Below are 25,813 nucleotides of genomic sequence, written 5' to 3' on the forward strand. Positions count from 1 at the left end.
AGTGTTGATTATTGCTACAGATTGTTGTGTGAAATACCCACATCATTTAGCGAAGCTATTGTGTCAAGTGAGTCAAAAGAATGGGAAAAAGCGATGAATGAAGAAATCCAATCCCTTAAGGAGAATGACACATTTACTTTAACCACTTTACCAGAGGGTAAGAAAGCAGTGGGGGGTAAATGGGTTTATGCCGTTAAAAAGAACTCAGACGGATCAGACAGATATAAAGCTCGATTTGTGGCTAAAGGTTTTAGTCAAACAAAAGGAGTTGATTATGAGGAGACTTTTTCACCGACTGCTAACTTATCGAGTGTGAGAGTTTTGATGCAGAAAGTGGTTCAGGATGATATGTTGGTTCACCAGATGGATGTAAAAACCGGCTATCTACACGCACCAATAAATGAAGAAATATATATACAACAACCAGAAGGTTTTGAGACAGAATCAAGTGAGACTAATAAACTGGTGTACAGACTAAAGAAATCACTTTATGGGCTGAAGCAATCGGGTCGTAACTGGAACCAAACCTTACATGACTATTTAAGCAGTTGTGGATTTAGACAAAATATTGCTGATCATTGTGTGTATTCAAAAGAAACTGAAAGTGAAAAAGTAATCATCATAGTGTGCGTGGATGATTTACTCATTGCAGCTAACAATGAAAATGTGCTTTCAGGCGTGAAAGAAATGCTCTCTTCTAAATTCCAAATGAAAGATCTGGGGAAACTTAACCATTTTCTAGGAATAGATTTTCTTCAAGAAAAAGAATGTGTCAAAATGTCACAGAAAATATATATTGAGAACATTTTAAAGAGATTTAACATGCAAAACTGTAAGCCAAGGTTAACACCCTGTGAACAGAAATGGACTCATTCTGATAAATTCGAGACATTACCAGATGTGAGGAGATATCGTGAAGCGGTAGGATGTCTTATTTATCTGAGCTATTGTACGCGACCTGATTTAAGCTATGTTGTCAGCAAACTGTCACAACATTTCAATGCGCCAACTGTTGATGATTGGACAGCAGTGAAACATGTTCTGAGGTATCTAAAAGGTAGTCGAGATAAAGAACTGTGCTTTAGGAAATGTTCAAGTGGAAAACTAGGTCTACAAGCATACAGTGATGCAGATTGGGCATCCGATGTTTCTGATAGACGCAGTATGACAGGTTATTGTGTAAGCCTAAATGAAAATGGTCCTTTGATATCATGGAAAACCAAAAAGCAGACAACTACAGCACTATCAACTTGTGAAGCCGAATACATGGCATTAGCAGGAACAATTCAGGAATGTATGTATTTGACTTATTTGATTCAAGATCTTGACGAGTTTGAGTATGAAATACCTATGATATTGGAGGACAATCAGGGAACAATCGCTTTGTCAAAAAATCCAGTGAACAGACAAAGATGTAAACACATTGATGTGAAATATCATTTTATAAGGTCAGCTGTACATGAAGGGAAAGTGCTCATTGATTACTGTCCAACTGAGTCAATGGTAGCAGATATGATGACGAAACCAGTTTCAAAGTCTAAGTTAGACAAATTCTCTGTATTTGTGTTTGGAATGTAAGATGTTTTTTCGGAGGATTGTTTTCCCCAACCTGTGTACAAGTGGGGGTGTTGGATTGTGTGTCCACAGGTGTTTGTACTTTGCGTCGTAATAAAATGACGGTAAAAGGCTCCGCCCACTTCCTATCCATGTCATACCATGCAACGACTCTGTGAATGGACTGGAGAAGTGTAGTGGTAGAGTCCTCCGTCAGGAATGAGATATGTGTGTCGACTTTTTATTCTCCCTTAAAATTATTATGCCATAACGCTGCACAGAGCAGCTCTGCTAACAGTTTATAATAGGGTTTATTCGCTCGGTCAGCAGGTGGCGGTATCCTCGTACACTGGGGAGTAAACTGCCATTAAACGAACAGAAGAAGAAGAAAACATCTGCACATGCGCGGTACGGATCGGGTAGACCCGATTTGTACGGTCAGACTTTACACATGCGCAGTAAGGATCGGAGAGTCCTGATCCGTAACTATCTTTTTATTTTTCGTTTTTGTCCACATTGTACTGAAATGCTTCATTATTGCAAACATTTTAAGATATACTTGTTATTCTTAACATCTTAACAGATACTCTGACCCATAACTATCGTAAAACGCTACGACCGGAAGTAGAAACCTTTCGCGCATGCGGGGTACCGATCGGGTTTCCGGTACGGATCGGGTAGTGACACTCTTGTTGTAATTCGTTTAAAAAAAAAGGCTCGGCCTCTTTTTCGAGTCACGTGTCCAAACAGATTCGAATCAAAGCAGATAAGGAAGAAGGGGGCGGAGCAAAGTGTGTGCGCAGGACAGGAGCCGAGCAGAGAGAGGTGTTTTTACGTGAAACGGGAGTAAAGTAGTGAACTTAGAGGAGAGAAACGAACTAAAGTATCGATCATAAACCACTACCAACGTCCTGATCGATATCTGCATCGATCTGCCCACCCTTGTCTCCTGGATCGTAGCTGAGATCAGCGTGAACCACGTGGGTCTCTGCTCCCTGATCTGTTTCCTGTGTTTGGAAAGAGTTGCAGCTTCATCGCGGAGTTTCTCTCGGTTTGTGGGCTCATCTAAAGGTAAGCACCGAGCTAACTTTACTGTGAGTTCAGTTCATGTTGAGTTTAGCTCCTGAATGAGGTCTTCTGCTGCTCTCCTCGGTGTCTGTTCACAGTTTATTGTGAACACGTTGAGAGAAGAGTGAGAGAGTGTTTGGAGAAAAACACCTGCTAACCATTAGCTCAGCATGCTGGGAGAAGTTGGAGCAGAAAAGTCTTTTCATTGTCCCTGCAGCTGTTTTTCTGCCTGCACCAAACCTCTACAGCCTCATTTCTATTTAAGTGATAACAGGAAATCATAGCGATCTGCTGCAGTATCAGGGTCACTATAACTTTATTGTCCAGCTGCTGTGGATGAACACATGAGAGGAAGTGAACTCCTACAAAGTCTCATTTTAATGAGTGTGGCTGCTGTAAAGTGATGCACAGGAAGATGTTAACAAAAACTAATGAAACAGACGAAAGTAAACAGTGTTCATATTTGAAAGCACAGAGAATAAAAATATATTGTGGTGGTTAATGTGCAGCTCTTTTTGATTTGGGAGAAGAAGAATGTTTTTAATCATGTTGTGGATTGAATGTTGGACATTATTTATTTATTTTTGTCCACCTGTGGTTTATGATGGAGACTCTGATTCTCGTCCACCTGCTTTACCAAACCATGATTTGTTTATGTAGCACTTTGAAAACAACATGTTGCTTTGTGGGAGTAAGAGTCACGATTGTCATGTACCTGTCATGTATGGAGAGAACCCATGGAGGGTGGAGAGACTGTGATCACGTCATTATTGGTAGAATCCGCAGCAGGAGCTGTTCAGCTGTGAATGGTTGGTGCAGTGGGGTCTTTAGGTCTGTGGTTGGTTCACCGTCTGATTGTTTTCCAGACAGAAGCAGAGTCATTAGCTGAAAACAGGTTTTGGAGTTTAGCCTCACTAAAGCTGAACTTTGCAGCTGTCTCTGTCCCCACTCTGAAACACTTCCTGCCATGAAGTTCTGATGAAGCACCAAACTGCAGTTACTCAGTCAGTGGAGGTTCAGTAGTGCAGTTTCTCACCACTGTTGTTAACTGGAGGCTGACTATGGCGTTATTTTTGTGCCACTATTCTGAGCGCACGTAAAAAAAAAAAAGTTTGCTGGTGCAAGTTTTGCATTTTGAGGAGAAATTTATTTTGAGTGAAGAAAAGCTGAATTTGAGTGAACAAAATTCATTCCTGCGTGCATTTTATTTTGCCATTATTTTTTCTAGGCATTGAAGCCATTAAACTAAACCAAAATGGTGGTAATATTAATTTTATCCGGGAAACAAAGAGAAGCATTTTGGATATTCCGCTTTAAGAGTCTGCACCCCACAGGTCTGAGTTTTTCTGAACTGAGCCTTTTTTATTTTTTGTTTTTATTCTAATTTTATTAGTTACATTATTCTCGCATGGGTAATGCGAGATGGCATGTTTATGGGTAATGTTTATTTAATTAATTTTATTCATTTTTTCAGCCAAAGAAGGAGTAGGATTCTCGACAGCTCATCTTAAGTCTACATTTTAGAGATTTTACATTTTAGAGACATAAATTAGGACCTTTTAACAAATCTGTTCCCGTGTGACGATGTCCTCTTGTTTTTTAATTCAACTGCTGGACCAACCTCCTTTTATTATTAAATACTGCCCTTTTGTCCCTTTTTTGTATATATTCATAGTATTCTTCTTATGTATTTCACACGTGTTATTTTGAGACAGGTGGGGATAATGTCTCCTCCCCCCTGTCATCATCATTAATGATCTAGTCCAGTATTTACTTAAGCGTGACTTAACCCAGAGCTTTCCAAAGTGTGGGGCCCGCCCCCAATTAACCAATACCTACCTGTTATATGTCAGTTGATCTATCTATGAAGTTTCGATTGGTTTGATTGATTTAAGCAATTTTCTACAATGTTTTACTATGACCTTGATGAAGGCCACAAGCCGAAACGCGTTGGTCAATTATTAAAGTTGTTCATCTTCCCTTAAGTGTTGCTGGAGTTCTTGCATTGTGGACTCCCAGGTATTTAAACCCTCGTGGGGGTTGTACCCTGAAAGGGTCATCGACCCACTGTTGACCATTGATTTATCAAAAGAGCAAATGTGTGTGTCATTATCAGCAGGTCCTGAGTGAAACTATTGTGAGACCCTGTTTCACTCTATCATGTGGCTCGGTGCTTCCTCCATGTAAAGTTTGGCTACAATGGGACACACTGGGGAGCTCACAGCACATCCATGTTTGTGTCTGTAGAAACCTTCGTTGTATTTAAAATATGTGGTGGTAAGGCAGACGTCTAACAGTGTGCAGACCTGATCAGGGTGAAGCTGGTTCTGGTTTTAAGGAGCTGTCTTGATGTAGTTGTTTCCTGACAGTCTCCACTGCCTCGGTTGGAGGTGTACAAGTGAAAAGTGAGACCACATCAAAGGACACTCTGGTTTCATCTGGATCAAGTGTAAGTTTGTGGACCTTGTTGGTGAAGTCAGCAGAGTTTTTGATGTGATGGGCTGTGTTCCCCACAAGGGGAGCTAGGATGGTGATGAGGTGCTTGGAAATGTTGTAGGTGGCTGAGTTTATGCTGCTACCAATGAGCCTCAGTGGGACTCCTTCTTTGTATGTCTATGGAAGTTCATATATACAGGGTGCAGCATCCCCTGGGTAAAGGTGGTGGTATGCAGGGAGCTCAGTGGCTTTTTCAAGTTCTTGTTGCAGCTGATGACTTTCTTTTTGCTTCTGGGGTTTCACCTTGAAGCTTCATAGGTATTGTTGTAGTAATGTTTATTTGCTCTGCTTCTTCTTGTCAGGGATAAAATACATATCTATACTTTTGTGTCCCAGCTGAGTAACAGGAGGAGAAGAGTCTGGTGGAGCAGCAGAGGAACAGTTTCAGCCATTTGGACTCAGCTCAGCCACTACAGAGGAAACAATGACTTCAACGCAGGAGGTGAGAAAAATATCTCAGTTACATCTATGGCTATGCAACATGATGAAATGTATATCGAATGACGATATCTGTCTTTTATATTATGGGCTATCATTTGTTTCGTGGTGTTGCAATATACACCGTTTACAGCAATATTTATTTTTTTGTCTTTTATCACCTATGCAAGAATCACATGAAAGAGTACGGAGAGAGTTTACGGATGAGAAGCAAAAAAGAGCCGTCAAAATAAACCTTAGACTCAAACATGCTTTCCCCCGCAAGCGGCCATCTAATAAATACTCACAAAGAAGATGGCGGCCATTACAACTTGTGTCTAAAAATGTATAGCTTCATGCATCATCAAAACACTCGACTCCAGCTGCAGTGTCTTCAGCTGGGCGACATGTGTGAAATTCAGAGAATTTACAGAAAATGGATCATTTTGTGATCTACAGGGTGGGTCATTTATATGGATACACCATAATGACATGGGAATGGTTGGTGATATTAAAGTCTTTTGACATTGCCAGCCAAAAGATGAAACCTCTAGCTCTGCATTTAGTTGCTTCAATGCCTAGATGACCTTTGTGGACAATATTGGTGTATTCTTTGTGCAGGGATTGGGGAATATTAAATTCCATTATTTTCTGAATTTTATAATATAAAAATTTAATATAAAGACTTTGGACTTTACTTTCCCCAATTTTTGCTTTAAGTTATTTTGTTATTTACATAATAATGTAAATAACCTAATAATTATCCTTATTGCTGTTTTAGAGGAGCGGTGCTTCAAAGGATAGCTGCAGATTTCTGTCAGAATCTGCAGATTATACAGTACAAGTAAAATGTTCACGTTGTCTTCCCAACAGTTTCACTGACATCTACACTGGATGGCCAGGAAGCCTTCGCGATGTCTTCTCAGGTGCTTCTTCGGCGCTGATAATTGGCGTCTGTCTTGTGCCATCATGGTTATATATATATATATGTATTTCCGCTGCACGTCACACACCCTATGTTTCGATCAAAACACTCTGCTTCATTTCACTTTCTGTCTGCAGAATTACCACAGCAACTCAAACTGCAGAAAATGTTAAAGTGAAAAAAAAATCAATCTGGGTCATTTTGTCCCCAGTTATGTTTTCTTTTTCCACAATCAAAAGAAAAATGGCAGAGTTTTTTCTTCAGCACTTGTATTTTGTCAGACCGTTATTTGTCTTCCAGTCCCATGAGCACCTTCTGGAAGAACTCAAATGTGTAGCGAAGTGGCTTTGGGTAACTCGGATTGAGCCAGTAAATTAGCCCAGGCAAAAGTGCACACCTGCTCGCCAACATCTTCAAGGGAGTCATCAGGCTGTGCTCCTTTGTGGATTATTTTATAAACACCAAAAATCCATCCTCTCGAGCTCTTCAGCTTCCATCATGTTGAAATCCTAAAAAGGACAGAAATATTTTAAATCCGTTGTATTTTGGTCATCGCATCATCTGTCTATTCACTCCATTTTAGATAAATGGTCCAAACTACCCTGATTACACAGATCCCTGAATGAGACTGAGGAGAACAGACCAAAGAAAAGTGTGGATTTAAGACTATCACCAAATAAAGACCAAGAAAAAGAGAAATGAAACATGGAGAGAGGGCAGAAGGAGCATGCAGCGGTGCACACCGTTAAGGCCGGTTCACACAGTCGAGAGAGTTCCAGACCGCACACGTATCGAATGACAAAAACAAAACTAAGAAATGGACACTTGTGGGTGCCCCTACCATCTGTGGTGTATGGCCACACAACGCTAACGAAACACCCTATGAGCACATTTTTCTTGCGAACATTCCCCGGGCAAACAGGAAGTCTCAACCCCTCTTGAGATAAAATGTGACTTTGGAGTAAATAACCAAGTTGGCCATGATGTGGGAGGTCAGTGCCACGGGCCTGTAATCCTGGGGGCCACTGGGACGAGGCGTCTTTGGTACAGGGACGAGGCATGATGTCTTCCACATCACCGGGACCCTCTGCAGACTCAGACTCAGCATAAACAGTTTATGAAAGACTCCACACAGCTGGGGGGCAAAGGCCTTGAGGACAAGGGGACTCACTCCGTCTGGTCCAGCAGACTTGCCTGAGTGAAGTCTCCTCATTTGCATCTCAACCTGGTATTGAGTGAAGGTGATGGGTGGGGGAGGGGTGTCAGGAATCTCACAGGAGGCAACATGTGAAGAGAGAGGCTGGCACAGTGGTGTGGCTCTGGATTCCAGGCTGACTGCAGGTGAGGTTGTGGGGGTGGGAGCAGACACTGTGGTGTCGAATCTATTGAAAAACAGATTCAACTCGTCGGCTCTATTCTCACCTCCCTCAGCTCCCCTGCTGTTGGTTGGCCTGAATCCAGTGATGGTCTTCATGCCCCTCCACACCTCTCTCATGCTGTTCTGCTGGAGTTTCCACTCCAGCTTCCTCCTGTAATTGTCCTTAGCCTCTCTGATCTTGTCCTTTAGTAACACCTGGACCTTCCTCACCTCCTCTTTGTTGCCCCCTCTGAAAGCCCTCTTCTTGTTGTTGAGGAGGGCTTTGATGTCCTTAGTCACCCACGGCTTGTTATTTGGGTAACAATGAACAGTCTGAGCTGGAACAATGGAGTCGGTGCAGAAAGTTATGTAGCCTGTGATACACTCAGTAAGCCCATTGATGTCCTCGGCGTGAGGCTCACAGAGTGTTTCCCAGTCGGTCACCTCGAAACAGCCCTGTAGTTCCGCTATTGCCTCCTCTGACCACCTCCTAACAGTCCTGGTGGTCACAGGTTCCCTCCTCACAATTGGCACATAGCGGGGGGTGAGGTGAATCAGGTTATGATCTGACCTACCAAGTGGGGGGAGGGAGGAGGAGCTGTATGCATCCTTGACGTTAGCATACAGTAAGTCTAAAGTTTTCTCTCCCCTGGTGGGACAGTCCACATATTGTTTGAATGTTGTTAGTGTATTGTCCAGTGATACATGGTTGAAGTCACCCGAGATCACAATAAAGGCACTCGGGTGCTGAGTCTGTAGCCGAGCTATGGCAGAGTGGATAGTGTCACATGCAGCTGTGGGGTTAGCAGAGGGAGGAACATAAACAGCCACCAAGATGACGTGAGAGAATTCCCTGGGTAAATAATACGGCCTGAGTCCAACAGCACACAGTTCAGTGTCCGGGCAACAAATCCTTTCTTTGATTGTTATGTTGGCAGGGTTACACCACCGGTTGTTAACTAGAACAGCAAGCCCACCTCCTTTACGCTTACCGCTAGCGATGCTGTCCCTGTCCGCCCGAACAGTGTGGAAGCCTTCCACGGAAGCATTCTCATCGGGAATGACCTGGTGCAGCCATGATTCGGTGAAACACATCAGGCTACACTCTCGGTATTCCCTCTGACTCCGTACCAGTGCTGAGAGCTCGTCGATTTTACTTGCCAACGATCGCACATTTCCCATCACGATAGACGGCAGACACGGTTTAAACCTCCTCCTCGCTTCGAGCCTCCGCTGTCTCACCGTCACCTTTTTTCTTCTCTTCTGTCCTTGACCTCTGCATCCCCGATGTGTTTTCCTCCAAATTTCAGCTGGTACTTCTGCGGGCCTGGCCAGCGAGCCGGCCGGCATCAGGGCGATCAGCTGATCTCTGGAGTAAACAGTCCGTGAGTGTAGGAGATGTGCCGCGGTCCCGTTCCTTGATAAACGTAACAGTTCCACGGCCACCAGAAGAACAAAAACTCTCTCAATCCACATGATTGAGTAAGAGATAGAAAATGGAGGAAAATACAAGTCAGAAAAAAAAAGAATACGTAAGAAAAAAGAGCTAAACTAAGAGAAAAGCAGGAGCGACTGTAACAGGCTGCACGCTGGTTGGCGCATGCGCACTAGCTGTCACAGTAATGTAACATAGCCTGCTAGTTGAAAATCTAGATGTATGGTTTTTAACTGGATGCACAGCAGACACCTACTTTCACAAATGTCTGCTTTTCCAAAATATACTAAAGGGAAAAGCAGCTTTTATTCCAATATTTTAAGTGACAGTGTGCAGTTTTCTGCCATTGGGAGTCCAGTTACACTGATTCCGATACATTGGGTCGTGGAATACGCTGCTTTAGCGTGGTGTACCACCCGAAAGTAGGAAGAAAAGTGTAGTTGCATAGGAGTGTTGTTCAGAAGGAATCAAAAATATTTCAATAGATATTAATGACAAAAACTACACACTGTCATATTTATATGAGGTATGCGGGCTACCACCACATTTGCAGTATTTATACCAAGTTTGAGTGAAAAAAATAATCGACTGTGTCACTGAGTTGTGGCAAAATGTGCTATTTGGAGTTCTAATGAAATTTTAAACACAGATTGGGGAATATTCAGATGTGCAGTAACGTTGAATATGCAAACAAATGTTTCCAATGCTAGCAAAATGCTAAAACCTACAGAACACATACGGCCCATATATTTACCGGAAAATATAAAGCCTATATTTTTATCAGAAAAATATACCCCATATATTATCACAAAGTACTAGTTAAATTATATTCTATTAAAAATACGAAGAAATTACCATAACTCCAACGGATGAATCGCGATTAATCCCTCTTTCCAGACACGTGGCCAAAGCACACTGTGGCATAGATGAAGAAGGTCAATGCGTATGCGCGAAGATTTTTTTTCATTCTCTGCGCATGCTCATAAAGGATGTGGAAAGGGCTCTTTGGATTTAATTAAATGTGTTCAATGAATTGGAAATATCACTATTATTTAACATTAAAACGGTTTACAATTGATTAAATCAAATGTAAAAATATTAATTACACCCACAAGATTAACAATTTTAAGTATATTGAACATAAAACCATACATACAGAATCTACATTCACACAGAAAAGCCACAGAAATTACAAGAAAATACAGCAAACATTTAAATAACAATAAAAGCAGTTGAAGAGTTTCTGCAGTGATCAATATTTCTTCAACAGTAGAATTTTCAGAGTTTGTAGGGGTGCTTGAAAGCCTTGAAAATCCTTGGATTTTAATAGTCCTTTCAAGGTGTAAAAAGTGCTTGAACTTTAGATGTGGTGCTTAAAATGGGTTGAAATTGGAACTGCATTTCATTCACCACAAATAACTATCTGATTGAATATTTTTCTTAACAGAGAAATAAAATGAGTCGCAAAGTCTAGAAACAAAATTTCTGCTCCTGATCTGCCTTGCACCTCTCCATGTCTGGAACAAAGATTTGCACCTTTTCACAATGGGGAAGTTTACGTGAGTCCTAGAAAATAATTTTCGACTATGTGTATGTAACACATGCAAGTTTTTTGCATTGCATGCTCCCATGGACATATGCTGATATGGAGAAGGAGCTTTTAGCCATGGTATTCGCCTGCACAAAATTTAAAGATTCTGTCTATGGAAAGGCGACAATTGTCAAAGCAATTGACCACCAACCCCTGGTGACCGTAATGAAAAAAGCCCATCCATGTCACCCCTGCCTGGCTCCAGGGGATGTTACTCCGACTACAGAGTTATGACATCCGCCTAGTCTACAAAAAAGGAAAGCACATGTATCTTGCTGACACCCTTTTCTAGAGCTCCACTCGCTCCGTTGTCACAAAGCCGAGTTGAACACACTGATTATGAAGTGATGACAGTGAGTGATGTGCTACAAGCCCTCAGCACAGTCATCCAGCGAGGATAGCCCATCAGAGACAGCCAAGTCAAGCCCGCTCTAGCCCCTTTTTTCCATACAGGGATGAGCTCAGCGTGGAGGATTTCCCAATCCCTGCACAAAGAATACACCAATATTGTCCACAAAGTACATCTAGGCATTGAAGCAACTAAATGCAGAGCTAAAGGTTTCATCTTTTGGCTGGCAATGTCAAAAGACATCACGGAAGAGCTGCACTCTTGCACAGTGTGCAGCAGCACTAATGCGCATCAGAAGACAGAACCTCTACAGACCTCCCGAAATTTTCACCTGGCATGGAAAACAATACCAGGTCCATGTAGATTCCTGTTCAAGATGGATTGAGATCAACCTTCTCGGTCACTCAACCACAGCAGCGGTGCACCACACATGCTCATTACTGACAATGGCAGACAGTACACAAGTCAGCAGTTCAACGAGTTTGCGAAGCAACTGGACTTCACTCATTCGACCAGAGTTTCCACAGTCAAATGGTCTTGCTGAGAGAGCAGTACATAGTGAGAAACAACTCATGGAGAAATCACAGAGAAATTGGACTGACTTTTTCTTGACTTCTTAAACCTTAGAAACATTCCCTGCAACACTAGTCTCCCCTGACAAACGTCTCATGTCTCATCAGACACGCGCAGGGATTACTGTGTGCAGCAAGCTTTTAGAGCTCATCACAAAGGATCTCAGGGCAGATCAGTGACCGACTTTGTGTCAAAAGTCTCACACTAAAATGTCATGGGACAGGTCCAGCTGCACACTACAGCCATTGCAAGAAGGACAAGTGGTCTGAATGCAGACAGAAAAAGGCTCTGACAAGCTAGGAACTGTAGGAAGGAAGAGCAACGAGCCACGATCCTACATCATCCAGATCGACAGAAGAACCTACAGGAGGAATCGCTGCCACATCCTCCCAATGGCAGATCCGCCGCCGCCATAGCTCCATGACTATGACCCTGAGTGCCAGGACACCAACCATTCTGGATAGTTCTACACTCGCACTGCAAGCACCACACACGCTCAAATGAAGACTCACAGAGCGCATCATCTCCCAAGCCTGTGCAAATACCCGACCAAGAGATTGTAAACCAGGCGTCATACATTACATGTGCAGGTCACATCTGCAGACCTAACCCAAGATAAACACAATGGCATCACATGTATGTATAATCAGTCTAAAGTCAATATGTTGAGAAATGAAGTTGACTGGGTGTTTGCATTTCTAATGATTGGTGCTGTACTGAGGTATGGGGTTTGTCCAACCATAAACACTGTTAGGTTAAAATTCACTTTAAAAAAATAACGTCTAGAAAGACTGAAAGCTAAATGGAAAGGATGTAGATCATTTGGTTAAATTATCATTTTACATCATTTGTCTGTTATGAGCCACCGTACCTGTGTGGGCTAATCCAATTGGAACAGTATGTGGGGGTTACATGCATGCAATACACATACATGTGGTTATTGACTTATACCACCTCACAAGACAACCACAGTGCCGTTTTCTTGTTTTGTGGGGTTGGGGTGTTTTTGTTTTTTTCAATGTGACATGAATATCTCAACATGTTGATTTGTTCACATTTGCACATCTTCATTTTTAACTGAGTTCATACACTATATACATACAAGACGACCTTTTCCCTTTGCAGTGTTTTTGTGTGGTGCGTTTTTGTAAGTTTTAACAAAAAGGGAACAAAAGCGTTTAAGTCAACCAAGGATGATTTCTTTTAATTTTCACATGGTCTTACCAGGGTTGATGTGACGTGAAACATACATTGTTATTTTTATGTTTAGTGTTGTGCTGAAAGGGCTTCAAAATGGACCTTAAAAGTGCTTAAAGAGGTGATGGCAGCCTCGCTTCTGTCAGTCTGCCCCAGGGCAGCCGTGGCTACAAGTGTAGCTGCCTCCACCAGTGTGTGAATGTGAGAGTGAATGAATAGTGGCATTTGTAAAATTATGATATTATTTTATGCCATGTTATACCCCTAATTAAAGATTGTGAATTATTATGTAGTTTTAGTTTGCATTATTCTCCTGAATTAGAAGAAGCTGATAACTATTGCATTAGTTAAACTGATTTGCATTACATTAAATTGCTGACTTGTTGTGAATGAATGATATTGTTTTATGATGCATTATATTGCTGAGTTATAAGAAATACTGTTCGCAGAAGGTTATTGTCTAATTTGTCTGAGTAGAAGAGAACAGAGTGTGCTGGAGTTTTCTGCCCCATTTCAGCAGGAGCAGATAAACAGGGAGCCAAGGTCGTAGCTTAGGCGCTGTGTGAGAGAGAGCATGTGAATGTTTAGGCTTTTTAGGATAAGGTGGAGGCACCAGAGGTTATAAAAGTTTGAGCAATGCTCCACCATTTTGAGATTTTGAGGCTGTCTGCATCAGTGTCCATCTCCCACGTGTGTGATCATTAAATCATCGTTTGACTCAACCCGGCCGGACCAGTGTTGTTATTGTGGTTTTTTCTCTTGTCTCCATCCCCAATATTTTGAACCTTAACACATTGTAAAGCACTTTGAGAGCCCCGAAAAGTGCTATATAAATGCAATCCATTATTATTATTATTATTATTATTATTATTAGTATTAGTGTATAAATTTTACTCTAAAAAAGGCGTATGAACCCTGCATTTTAAGTACAACTCTCATTGTAGCATCTGATTATAATGTGATACTATCACCAACACACCTACAATGTTTTTGTTAACATCTTTGATTCAACTAATGGAGGGAGTTGGAAAGTTCAGTTTGTTCCACGACTGCATTTTACTCACTGCCTGTTTGTATCTCTGTCACCTCAGGACCAACATGGAGCAAGAAGTCAGGACTCTCAGGAGGCTGATGAACTTCAAAGACAGAAAAGAGAAAAGAAATACACCTGTGAGGAGTGTGGGAAGGATTTTAGCCGTTCTGGCAACTTAAAAACACACCAATTCGTCCACAGTGGACTTAAACCGTACATCTGTGATCGTTGTGGTAAAGCTTTTAATCACAGAAGCCACTTACGACGTCATCAAGTTATTCACTCTGGAATGAAAGCGTACAGCTGTGAGTTGTGTGGTAAAGCTTTTGCTGACAATGGAAGTTTACAGAGTCATCTATTTACCCACTCTGGAGTTAAACCATACAGCTGTGATCAGTGTGGTAAAGCTTTTGCTCATAGTAGAAGCTTAAAGAGTCATCTAGTTACCCACTCTGGAATTAAGGCATACAGTTGTGATCAGTGTGGTAAAGCTTTTGCTTGCAGTAAGTACTTACAAAGGCATCTAGTTACCCACTCTGGAATTAAGGCGTACAGCTGCGACATTTGTGGAAAAACCTTCCGCTGGCCACTCAGCCGTAATATTCACCGACGCATTCACACCAAAAAAGATTTTTGCTTCTGTGATCAGTGTGGCAAAACCTTTGTGGCATACAAATATTTACAGCAGCACATGTTTAGCCACACTGAGGAGAGACCTCATAAATGTGACCTGTGTGAGAAGACCTTTAAAGAGCCACGTTCCCTGAGACAACATCAACACATTCACACCAGAAAGAAACTCTACAAGTGCACTTACTGTGAGGTATGTATTTTTCTTTGTACAGTCACACTTATTTTGAAGTATTTTGTGAATTGATTTTAATTTCAAAGCTAAATGAGACATGAAAACCTCATGTACAGAATATTCAGTCAAATCTGAGACAAATCTCCTGAAATTATCCTGATGTTGGAAAAAACGTAAAGTTTTAAGTTTCTCACCTTTCTGTCTAACATTCACACTCCAATGGATGCATCGGAGAGCAGCTTGAGAGTTAATATCTTGTGACCAATGTTGTTTTCCACTACACATTACAGAATACATGCCCCAAAAAGTAGTTTGTAACGTATTCCATTACATTACTCATTTAGAGTAATGTAACGTAACTTAAATGTGCTGTGGGCCATCATCTCACTGGAGGGCCACTTCAGTGTTCAAGCAGTACAAAAAAGCAATTAAAAACACCAACAAATATTTCCATAAAATGTGGAGGGCTTTTTTAAAAATTCAAATATTGTATTCATCACCACCCGCATTCTCCTTGACCTTATAGCAGCTTTTGATACTATCTTTCACCGTATCCTTCGTCATAGATTAGCATCTACTGCCACCGTAGTAGATCATATCATATCATCATCATCATATCTTTGTTTTGAGACCAGAACTGGTTTGGCGCAGTGGGCTGCACAGCTGCTCTGGCAAGGGTTCGAGTACTACATGAGACAGATGCTTCACATCTTCCCTGCTTGCATGTAATCTGCTTTCTTGACACTCTTCAGTGTAGTCTTTCAAATAAAGCAGTTTTCAGCAGAGTCCAGCTTCTACACAGTGTTTTCAGATTCCACTACACGGCATTCACACTGCATTTTCGCAGGAAATGCAACTTTTTCTAGTTCAGTTTTGAGTTCCCTTCCCAGATGCCTTAACGTTGACTCACACCCTGGGCCATCTGACCTCAGGAAATCACATGATGGGGTGGGGCTAGGTTTCACAATGAGCTCGCCCGAAATCCTAGCTGATTGTGACCCACACCCGTTTTCACACTGTACTCATGATTAGGTAGAAGATCATCAGGGGGTCCTTTTATCTCTGTTTGGGGGGAAACTCCCACGGGGTTTAAATCTGGGACTCTCCACCATTTGACACTAGAACTGAAGAAGCTTCTCGGATGAGAGGTGAAACGTCTTCAAGCAACCTAAAGAAGTCCGGACGCTTTTCTTTCCAAGCTCCTTAGACAACAGGATTTTGAACTTTATCGTGACAGGTTTATGTGGAAAATAAACAAGCTGACGGCGGAGTCGCACAATGGTTTCACTAACGGTGGTTTTCCTAACGAAAGTATGCATAAAAACATTCATTTGTCCATCCATAGTGTGGTTATTTTAATCTCATACAACCTGGACATCACAATTTCGATTGTTTACACCAAAATTTAAAAAAACATTTGCTCTACAAAAGCCTGATATCAACTTAAAGTACACTATACTGCCACTTTTCTATCACATGTCCTGTTATGTGGATGTCATTTTTCTCAGAAACAAAAGTCAGATAAAAGAAATAATTAGGTAATTCTTTGTTTTTACATTCTTTAGGTCCCAATCAGCACAAATAGCAAAGAGAAATTGAAAATGTATGCCATGAAAGAGTGTCTTAGGAGGTTAAATAAAAGGGCAAGAGAGAACTTCAAGAGATTGATATAGCCTCTAGAGCGACCATCAAATCGATTAAAAAATATTGCCGTGAACAGCTGGTTTTGCATACAATATGAAACGATAGATGTTTTAATATCATCATAACTTACACTGTGTTTGTGTCTTTGTTTAGAAGCAGAGCGACACAGATGGATCCAGTTCTCAACCCTGTCGTCGCTGTGGTGGTGGGAAAGCGTTTCATTGTGACCTTTGTGGAAAAACTTTCAATCATCCAGATAGCCTAAAACTACATCAACGTAGACACACTGGAGACAACATGAATTACTGCAAAGAGTGTGGGAGAGGCTTCCCCACATCAAGTGAATTAAAAAAACATTATCTTTATCACAGTGGCGTTAAAAAGCACGTCTGTGACCAGTGTGGTTCATCTTTCTTCACTGCAAATCAGCTTAAAGACCATAAAAGAGTCCACACAGGAGAGAAACCATATAAGTGCAGACACTGTGACAAAAGCTTCTCAAGTTCAGGCCATCGTAATGTTCATGAAGATGCACACATTGAAGGGAACTTCAGCTGTGACCAGTGTGACAAGAGCTTCAAGAATCTCAGTTCATACTCCGCACACAAACGATCCCACGCTGTAAATAAACTGTTTCACTGTTACAAATGTGCCAAAACGTTCACTTCATTATCTGCTCTGTGCAAACATCAGCGTGATCATGCATGACTGAAATCACTGGATCACAATGAATCTGACGAGACAGAAAGATCCTCTTCTGGTTTCAGGGTCAGACTTAAAAACCTTGAGATCAGGCTCCACAGAGTTCAGCTGGAGTCTCCTGTAAAAAAGTGTGTCAGCTGATGTCACACTTGGATCTGATGAGGTAGCTCTGATTTCTGGACCTGCAGTGAATAATCCTGGATGTTAAACTAGGGAAGTTGCAAGTATAGATGTGCACATCAAGTGTTTTCTTTTTTCTTTGAGAGATTTTCATTCTGTAAAAGAAACTTTAATGTTGAAAATGTTTGTCCTATAGAAAATAAGAGAGGAGAGTTGTTGATTCTTGTTTAACTCTTATCTGAATAGCACTTACCTGAGTGCCTTGCCACCTGTTAGCCTACTTCCTAGGCCTTATTCCTTGAAGAAAAGACTTCTCTGAAGAAGCACTTATACCTGAGTTAAGTCATTGTTTAATCACTCACCTTCACACGTTCTTTATTGTCAGATGTCTGCATATTGCTGATTAAACCTACTAAACATTTTAAACATCTTAAATTTAGAAGTTGGAATTATGGATATATAGATCAACTTAATTTTTCTTTGATAAATGTTGATGCTCTTTTTTTAAAACCCACCTTGTTTTATTGTAATTTTATGTGTTATCTTTTTAAACTTTAATCTTAAATCCCTTTCTCCCAAAACCGCAAATAATTTCACACTAGTTGCTCTTACAGCACCCAATACAAACTTAATTGTCAACCAGCTTTGAAACAAAAGCTGCTTTGACTTAATGTCCACAAAAAAGAATCTCAAGCTAAACTGGCAATGGGCTGTACTTCCATGTAGTACCAGTTTGTACCAGGAGATTGAGCAGTGAGTGTAATCTTTATTTAATCAGGCAAAGAACACATTCTTATTCACAGTGGCAGCAAAGAATTGTTAAGGTTAGCTGATGTGCAGCACATATCAGGACCATTGAAACGATCACAAAGACTACTTTTACTTAATTCAAATTCTATCAAACCTCTGCTTTTGGGTCCTCCTTTCACTTTAGTGTATTTACTGTATTCTTTAAATCCACGTGTAGTTTAGTGAATGCATTTTGAGCTGCGTGTTTTGCAGCTGTTTTCTTGTTGGGTTTGTATTGTGAAACAGTGATACTGTTAAAGCATTAGTTATATTTGATTAACTCCGTGTAAAGTTTCTTTTATAAAACAGTTTGATGTGAAAAATAAAGATATTGGTCTGACAACAAGTAGTTTGGGCCATGATTTCATGTTCAGATCAACTGTTGGTACAGGTGGAGGTTTATCAGAGGAGGAGAAGGAGGCTAGAGGGCAAGATCAAAGTAGCACGGAGGGAGGTTAGCCAACTAACGGAGTTGCAGAAAGGTGCGGCAAAGAAGGTGCATAAGAAATACAGCAAGCTGTCCATACCTGAGGCCTTGGAAACTGCCAAGCAAAGACTCACAGCCTTGGCCAGCCGCTTGAGGAGGTACACCAGAGAGATAGAAGGCAGGAGAATAAACCAGCTGTTCTCCACAGAACCAGCAAAGGTGTACTCTCAGTGGCAAGGGAACAATAAGAGAACAGCACCACCAAGGCTGGAGACGGAGCAATACTGGAAGAGCATATGGGTGAAGGATGCAACCCATAACGGCAATGCTCAGTGGCTAGTGGATCTGAGGGCAGACCACAGCGACCTCCCTGAACAGGGTCCAGTAACCATCACAGTGGCAGATATCCAAGAAAGGGTCTCCAGTATGAAGAGTTGGACAGCACCAGGGCCCGACATGGTTCACGCCTACTGGCTGAAGAAGCTAACTGCACTCCACGAGCGTCTGGCAGCACAAATGAACCAGCTGCTAGTTAACGAGAGACACCCGGAATGGCTAACCGAAGGCCGGACGGTCCTGATCCCCAAGGACCCCAAGAAGGGACATCCAACTACCGACCAATAACCTGCCTCAGTACCACATGGAAGCTCCTGTCAGGCATCATATCGGCTAAGATGAACAGGCACATGGGTCAATACATGAGTGGGACACAGAAAGGAATTGGCAAGAATACCAGAGGTGCAAAACACCAGCTACTGGTAGACAGAACAGTCAGCCGAGACTGCAAGACCAGACTGACCAACCTGTGCACTGCCTGGATTGATTACAAGAAGGCCTATGACTCAATGCCCCACAGCTGGATACTGGAATGCCTAGAATTAATAATAATAAATTCCTGTCCAAAACCAAAAGACTGCAGAGTTTTAAATATGAACGTATGTCCAACTGAGTCAAATGCTTTGTAAAAATCCAAGAACAGGATGTACCCTCTCTCTTGGATTAATTCACTGTATTCAAGGAGATCCAAAACCAGCCTAATATTGTTATGAATTAGTCTTCCTTTCAAAAAACCTGATTGTGTTTCACTGATAATGTTTGAGATGCCTTTCTTTAGTCTCTCAGCCCTTTGCCAGACAGAAGCCAAACACCAGCTAACTCAAACAAAGAAAATGTATGAATATAACAGAACTTTGACCTTGCAGTGTTAATATGGGTTAATATTTATATGCACGCCACATAAACATTTGAAGGTGTGATGGAAAAATAAATTCATTTAATAAAGAAACAATATTGAACAATAATATATTAATGACTGCAATGTAAACTAAAGTGAATCAACTGGTGGTGAGGTGTGGAGCTTACCATGTGTGCCTTGCCATCACACATGTAAATTGTCAATAAAAAAAATCAATAACACTGCTTTTGAATATCGACTCGGTATCATAAAACAAAATATTGTGATTTTCGAGCGATATTTTTCTTACATCCCTAGTTATGAGGAATGATTCTGTAACTGGTTAAATCTCTGTCATGAAGAATTAAGACGCTTCTGAAAATGGCAATTTTATTTATATCACACATTTTATTACATGTTAACTAAATATTCTTAACACAGAAGATAGACATAAAAACCTGTTTAGGTTTACAACAGCTTAAGGCAGTGAAAACAGCAAACAGAACTAAACTAAACCTAACAACACCACCAATGGAAAAAGGTCTGGAGTCTGTTTTTAATGTATGCAAAGATGTAACTGATCTCAAGTCAGCAGGTGACAGGACCACAGTAACAGAAGGTATCTTTGGATTGTACCACAATTAAAATAGAGGACTGAAGGCTCTGCCTCCCATTCTACTTTTAAATACTCTGTGAGCAACAAGTAGGCCTGCAGAGCGAGAGCGAAGTGCTCTAATAGGGTGATATGGTACTACAAGGTCATTAAGATAAGATGGGGCCTGATTATTTAAGACCTTGTGTGTGAGGAGCAGGATTTTGAATTCCCTTTCCCCCGGGGTGGAGGCAAGCAGACCGCCCCAGGCTCCACAGCAGCAGGGAGGCCCCGCATCCCAGATCCCAATCAGACGGCCAACACCTCCTCCCAGCCCCCCGCCCCGATGGCCAGCAGAGAACAGGGGTGTGTGAAGACCCCAAACGTCCCTCCTCTCGCTCATGTGTAGTGTTGCTGCGTGTTGTTCTAAGGTGCATTTAAAAAAACGGGAGAGCATGGTGCTGCTGCCAGAGAGCAGCAGGTGTTAGCACGGCCTCTCCCGAGAACCCTCAATGTCTACATGGATTTAAAATTGAGAGGTGGGCACCGGCGCCAGAGGTGGGGTTGAACACACAGACCGTCCACTGGACGCCGTTAACGTGCCCACCCTCAAGGCCCTATATGTATGTGTTATGAGAGTGTGAGTAATGTGGATGTCTAAGCTGTGAGATAAAATTGAGGCACAGGTGGCCAGAAGGGGACAGGGGGTGGGGGGGATGCCTCCCCTGTCCCCTGGTGACACACCCGCACCCCAAAGCCCTACTTGTGTGGGTGTGTTGGGAGCGGGAAGAGGGAGGCAGCCGGGGATGGGGAGGAAAAGAAGGGAGGAGCAAGATGCCCCTCCCTGGGGCCAGCTCCCCCACCCTAACATTCAATCATCTCCAAGACTGCACAAGACAGTAGACACCCAGGTTAAGTTTATTCTCACCTCTCCCCCACCTGCAGAGTGGACTCCTGCAAGGATGGCACAAGCTCCCCGTCAGTTGAAGGGTTCATTATGATCCAATGATAGGAATGATTTCAGCCATTGTCATGATGATGTTTGCACAGAGCAGATAATGAACATAATTGCACATTGGTAACAGTGAAACAGTAGATTTGGGGGGGAAAAGCAAAAAAAAACGCAGTTAAAATGAAATGTAAAAAATAATGTTTCTATGCACATCTGCAGTTTAGAAACATGTCAGTTTGGTAATATAAAATAAAATGTATTCCTATAACTTTTATATCCTAAGAGAACAAAGATTAAAATGTAACAGGGATAACATTTTAGAATATTAAAATCCCTCAAAGGAAAAAAAACTTGATGTACACATCTATACTTGCAGCTTCCTATATGTAACATCCAGGATTATTCACTGCAGGTCCAGAAAGCAGAGCTAGCTCATCAGATCCAAGTGTGACATCAGCTGACACTCTCTACAGGAGACTCCAGCTGAACTCTGTGGAGCCTGATCTCAAGGTTTTTAAGTCTGACCCTGAAACCAGAAGAGGATCTTTCTGCCTCTGCAGATTCATTGTGATCCAGTGATCACTGTCCTGCATGATCACGTCGATGGTTGCGTAGAGCAGATAATGAAGTGAATGTTTTTGCACATTGGTAACAGTGAAAAAGTTTGTTAACAGCGTGGGATCGTTTGTGTCTGGAGTATGAACTGAGATTCTTGAAGCTTTTGTCACACTGGTCACAGCTGTAGCTCCCTTCAATGTGTGTAAGTTCATGATTGTTACGACTCCCTGAGTACGAGAAACTTTTGTCACAGTGTCTGCACTTGTATGGTTTCTCTCCTGTGTGGACTCGTTTATGCACTTTAAGATGATCTGCAGTGGTGAAGGATGACCCACACTGGTCACAGACGTGCTTTTTAACCCCACTGTGATAGATTTCATGTTCTTTTAATGCACTTGGTGTGGGGAAGCCTCTCCCACATTCTTTGCAGTAGTTCATTTTGTCTCCAGTGTGTCTACGTTGATGTAGCTTTAGGTTCTTTTCATTATTGAAAGTTTTTCCACAAAGGTCACAACGCAACGCTTTCCCACCACCACAGTGGCGACAGGGTCGAGAACTGGATCCATCTGTGTCGCTCTGCTTCTAAACAAAGACACGACGACAGTGTAAGTCAGGGAATTGCTTCAACATTTTTATCCAAAGCATCATCCAAAGGAGATGTTGCAACACAAACCTGAGACTCTGTGGAGAAAAAAAAAAGAAAGAAATCTGCTTCTACTTTTGACTACTTCTCTTTCTATACCTCCATGTGGTGTTGTCTGAGTGGTGATACCTATTGCTCAGGACAAAACTGTAGCAGCTTCCTGCACCCTAATGGTGTCATAAATAAAACTGACTGTGATGATGCTGAAGCGGGCAAAGCGACCAGTGAGGAGGGTATACTGGTGGCATCTGCCATCTGTTGTCTTTACCATAGCAGGTAGCAGACTGAAGTTAGATGTTAATGAGTAATTACTGCAGGTTGAACAGGTCATGGATGGAACATTAAGGTTCACAAGACATCACACATGGAGGACTGGGCGAGTTGCTGACTTTACAGAGCAGCAGGAAAACCAGCTGAACCGAGCAGAGAGTCCAGAGTGTGGAGAACTAAGCTGAGCAATGAAATAAGAGCTGAAACTCACGCAGCGCTGCCTTCACATGCAGGAGAATTGCCAACATACTAACAACTGAATGAGCAGAGTTGTTCCGAACAGTCAGCTGAAAATGACAAGATAGAAATATAAATACAAACCTCACAGTAACTGCACTTGTAGAGTTTCTTTCTGCTGTGGATCTGTTCGTGTCTTCTCAGGGAATTTGGCTCTTTAAAAGCCTTCTCACACAGGTCACATTTATAAGGTCTCTCCTCAGTGTGGGTAAGCATGTGCTGCTGTAATTCATAGTATGTCACAAACGGTTTCAAACACTGATCGCAGCAGTAAACATCTTGCCTGGTGTGGATGCGTAGGTGAGTATTTCGGTATGTTAGATGAGTGAAAGTTTTCCCACAAATGTCGCAGCTGTACGCCTTAGTTTCAGAGTGGGTAACTTGATGACGCCGTAAGTTGCCTCTGACAGTAAAAGCTTTGCCACACTGATCACAGCTGTACGCTTTAACTCCAGTGTGGGTGACTTGGTGTTTTTTTAAGTTTGCAGGCTGTCTAAAAGACTTTCCACACAAGTCACAGATGAATGGTTTCTCCCCAGTGTGGATGAACAGATGATGTTTTAGCTCAGACTTCAGAGTAAAATTCTTCCCACACTCATCACAGCTGTATTTCTTCTCTCCCTTTCTTCTGTGAGGTTTGTCGGCCTCCTGAGAGCGCTGACGTCTCGCTCCATGTTGGTCCTGCAGTGACAGAGATACAAACAGAGGCAGTGAGTGAAATGCAGTCGTGGAACAAACTGAAACTGCGTCTGTAATCAAAATGACAATGAGGAAATTGTTTTGCTCATTGGGAAAAAAATATACCATCTGAAAAAATTATAAGTGCAGCTGATTATATTTTATTTCAGTGTCCTGATAAAATATGATCTTTGTGCTTTCTTGTAACTCCTGTGGTTTTTATTTGTGAATGTAGCTTCTGTATGTGTGGAGGAGCCCAGGATGGAAAAGATAAAGCTGCTGTTAACAACCAGCTGTGCACAGTTTCAATAACAGTGTAACAGATGTTTTTCTCACCATCTGTGTTGAGCTCATTGTTTCCTCTGTAGTGGCTGAGCTGAGTCCAAATGGCTGAAAATGTTCCTCCGTCAGATTCTCCTCCTGCTGATCAGCTGGGACACAAAATAATATTTTTATGTATTTGATCTCTGACAAAAAGAAGCAGAGCAAACACAAACCAGAGAAAGCAACATTTAGAAGATTCATTTGTTCCAGCAGCTGCAGGATGGTTTCTACAGGCTGAGGAACAACAGTCACTGCAGGAATCAACATCTGCACATTGATTTTCTGTTAGAGGAACAAAGTGAATGCAGACACACAGACAGGCTCTCTCCAAACCCTCAGAACAAAAGCTGTCCAGCTTTGTGTGTCTGTCAAAATGCTTTTTACAAATCCTGCTGGAATCAGTGTTGTTACAGCTGCAGTCAAAGCAAGATGGAAACAATGAAGAAGGAAAGTTCAAATCTACTCAGACTAAATGTCAGACTTGATCCCTGCAAGCAGGCACAAACTAAAACTCTCTTTTGTGAAAACCAGTGTTGGTCAAATTACTTGAAAAAAGTAATCAGTAACTAATTAATGATTACTTCCCACCAAAAGTAATCCCGTTACTTTACTGATTACTTATTTTTTGTCAGTAATTAGTTATTTAGTTACTTTTTAAAAACATGATTTACACCCTGAATAGGTGATAAAGCGACAGCGAGTCCATCATATATAATGTCATCAAGTGGAAAAGTCTCTTTTTAAAAAATTTTTTATTAATTTTAATCTTTTAACTTTATGCATCGAGCAAAATTTAATTATATGCAACATTCACTGACTGGAAGAAATTTGTTTAACATTTAAAATAACTTGAAAAAAGTTATCGGATTACAGTAACACATTACTTGTAACTGCCCATCTCTGGTGACTGATGCAACTGTCTGTAAAGGCTGCTGATATTCGCCCTACTTACTCCCTCATTCCTGCATGCTGCCTTCCACAATGTCTGTATAAACAACTCTCACCCATGTCAATTTATAACTTTTCTTATTTTATCGCTCACTGCCTCTCATGTGTTCATCCACAGCAGCTGGACAATAAAGTTTATAGTGACCCTGATACTGCAGCAGATCGCTCTGACTTCCTGTTATCACTTCAAATAGAAACGAGGCTGTAGAGGTTTGGTGCAGGCAGAAAAACAGCTGCAGGGACAATGAAAAGACTTTTCTGCTCCAACTTCTCCCAGCATGCTGAGCTAATGATTAGCTGGTGTTTTTCTCCAAACACTCTCTCACTCTTCTCTCAACGTGTTCACAATAAACTGTGAACAGACACCGAGGAGAGCAGCAGAAGACCTCATTCAGGAGCTAAACTCAACATGAACTGAACTCACAGTAAAGTTAGCTCGGTGCTTACCTTTAGATGAGCCCACAAACCGAGAGAAACTCCGCGATGAAGCTGCAACTCTTTCCAAACACAGGAAACAGATCAGGGAGCAGAGACCCACGTGGTTCACGCTGATCTCAGCTACGATCCAGGAGACAAGGGTGGGCAGATCGATGCAGATATCGATCAGGACGTTGGTAGTGGTTTATGATCGATGCTTTAGTTCGTTTCTCTCCTCTAAGTTCACTACTTTACTCCCGTTTCATGACAAAGCAGCTCTCTCTGCTCGACTCCTCTCCTGCGCACACACTTTGCTCCGCCCCCTTCTTCCTGATCTGCTTTGATTCGTCCGGTGCGATCACGTGACTCGGCTGCCCTGAAGAAAATACATTTTGGCTGCAGAGAGTGAGAAAGAGGAGCAGCATGTGGAGATATTTCACAGCTGTGTGTGTGAAGAAAAGTTTCTGCTGTGGCAACACCACCAGTTTATAAAGACACAAAGAAGAGCAGCAAAAGAAAGTCAGTGAGGAGGGAAATC

General features: G+C 41.8%; 2 protein-coding genes across 2 annotated transcripts; one reads left to right on the forward strand and one right to left on the reverse strand.

Moving 5' to 3' along the window:
- The first annotated feature begins 1,867 nt into the window (after window positions 1-1,867).
- Window positions 1,868-18,398, forward strand: LOC113029615 (uncharacterized). The gene is made up of 4 exons (XM_026180590.2): window positions 1,868-2,625; window positions 5,455-5,560; window positions 14,054-14,818; window positions 16,598-18,398. Exons 2-4 carry the CDS (start codon window positions 5,543-5,545, stop codon window positions 17,150-17,152), a joined length of 1,338 nt encoding a protein of 445 aa, XP_026036375.1. The 5' UTR covers window positions 1,868-2,625; window positions 5,455-5,542; the 3' UTR covers window positions 17,153-18,398.
- A 2,750-nt stretch (window positions 18,399-21,148) lies between these two features.
- Window positions 21,149-25,612, reverse strand: LOC113029621 (uncharacterized). The gene is made up of 4 exons (XM_026180594.2): window positions 25,306-25,612; window positions 23,923-24,017; window positions 22,993-23,589; window positions 21,149-22,340 (listed from the first exon to the last, which is right to left on the reverse strand). The coding sequence occupies exons 2-4, from the start codon at window positions 23,938-23,940 to the stop codon at window positions 21,780-21,782; spliced, it is 1,176 nt and encodes a 391-aa protein (XP_026036379.2). The 5' UTR covers window positions 23,941-24,017; window positions 25,306-25,612; the 3' UTR covers window positions 21,149-21,779.
- Window positions 25,613-25,813: the final 201 nt, after the last annotated feature.

The sequence above is a fragment of the Astatotilapia calliptera genome, chromosome 9, assembly GCF_964374335.1.
Source record: "Astatotilapia calliptera chromosome 9, fAstCal68.1, whole genome shotgun sequence".
Classification (NCBI taxonomy): Eukaryota; Metazoa; Chordata; class Actinopteri; order Cichliformes; family Cichlidae; genus Astatotilapia; species Astatotilapia calliptera.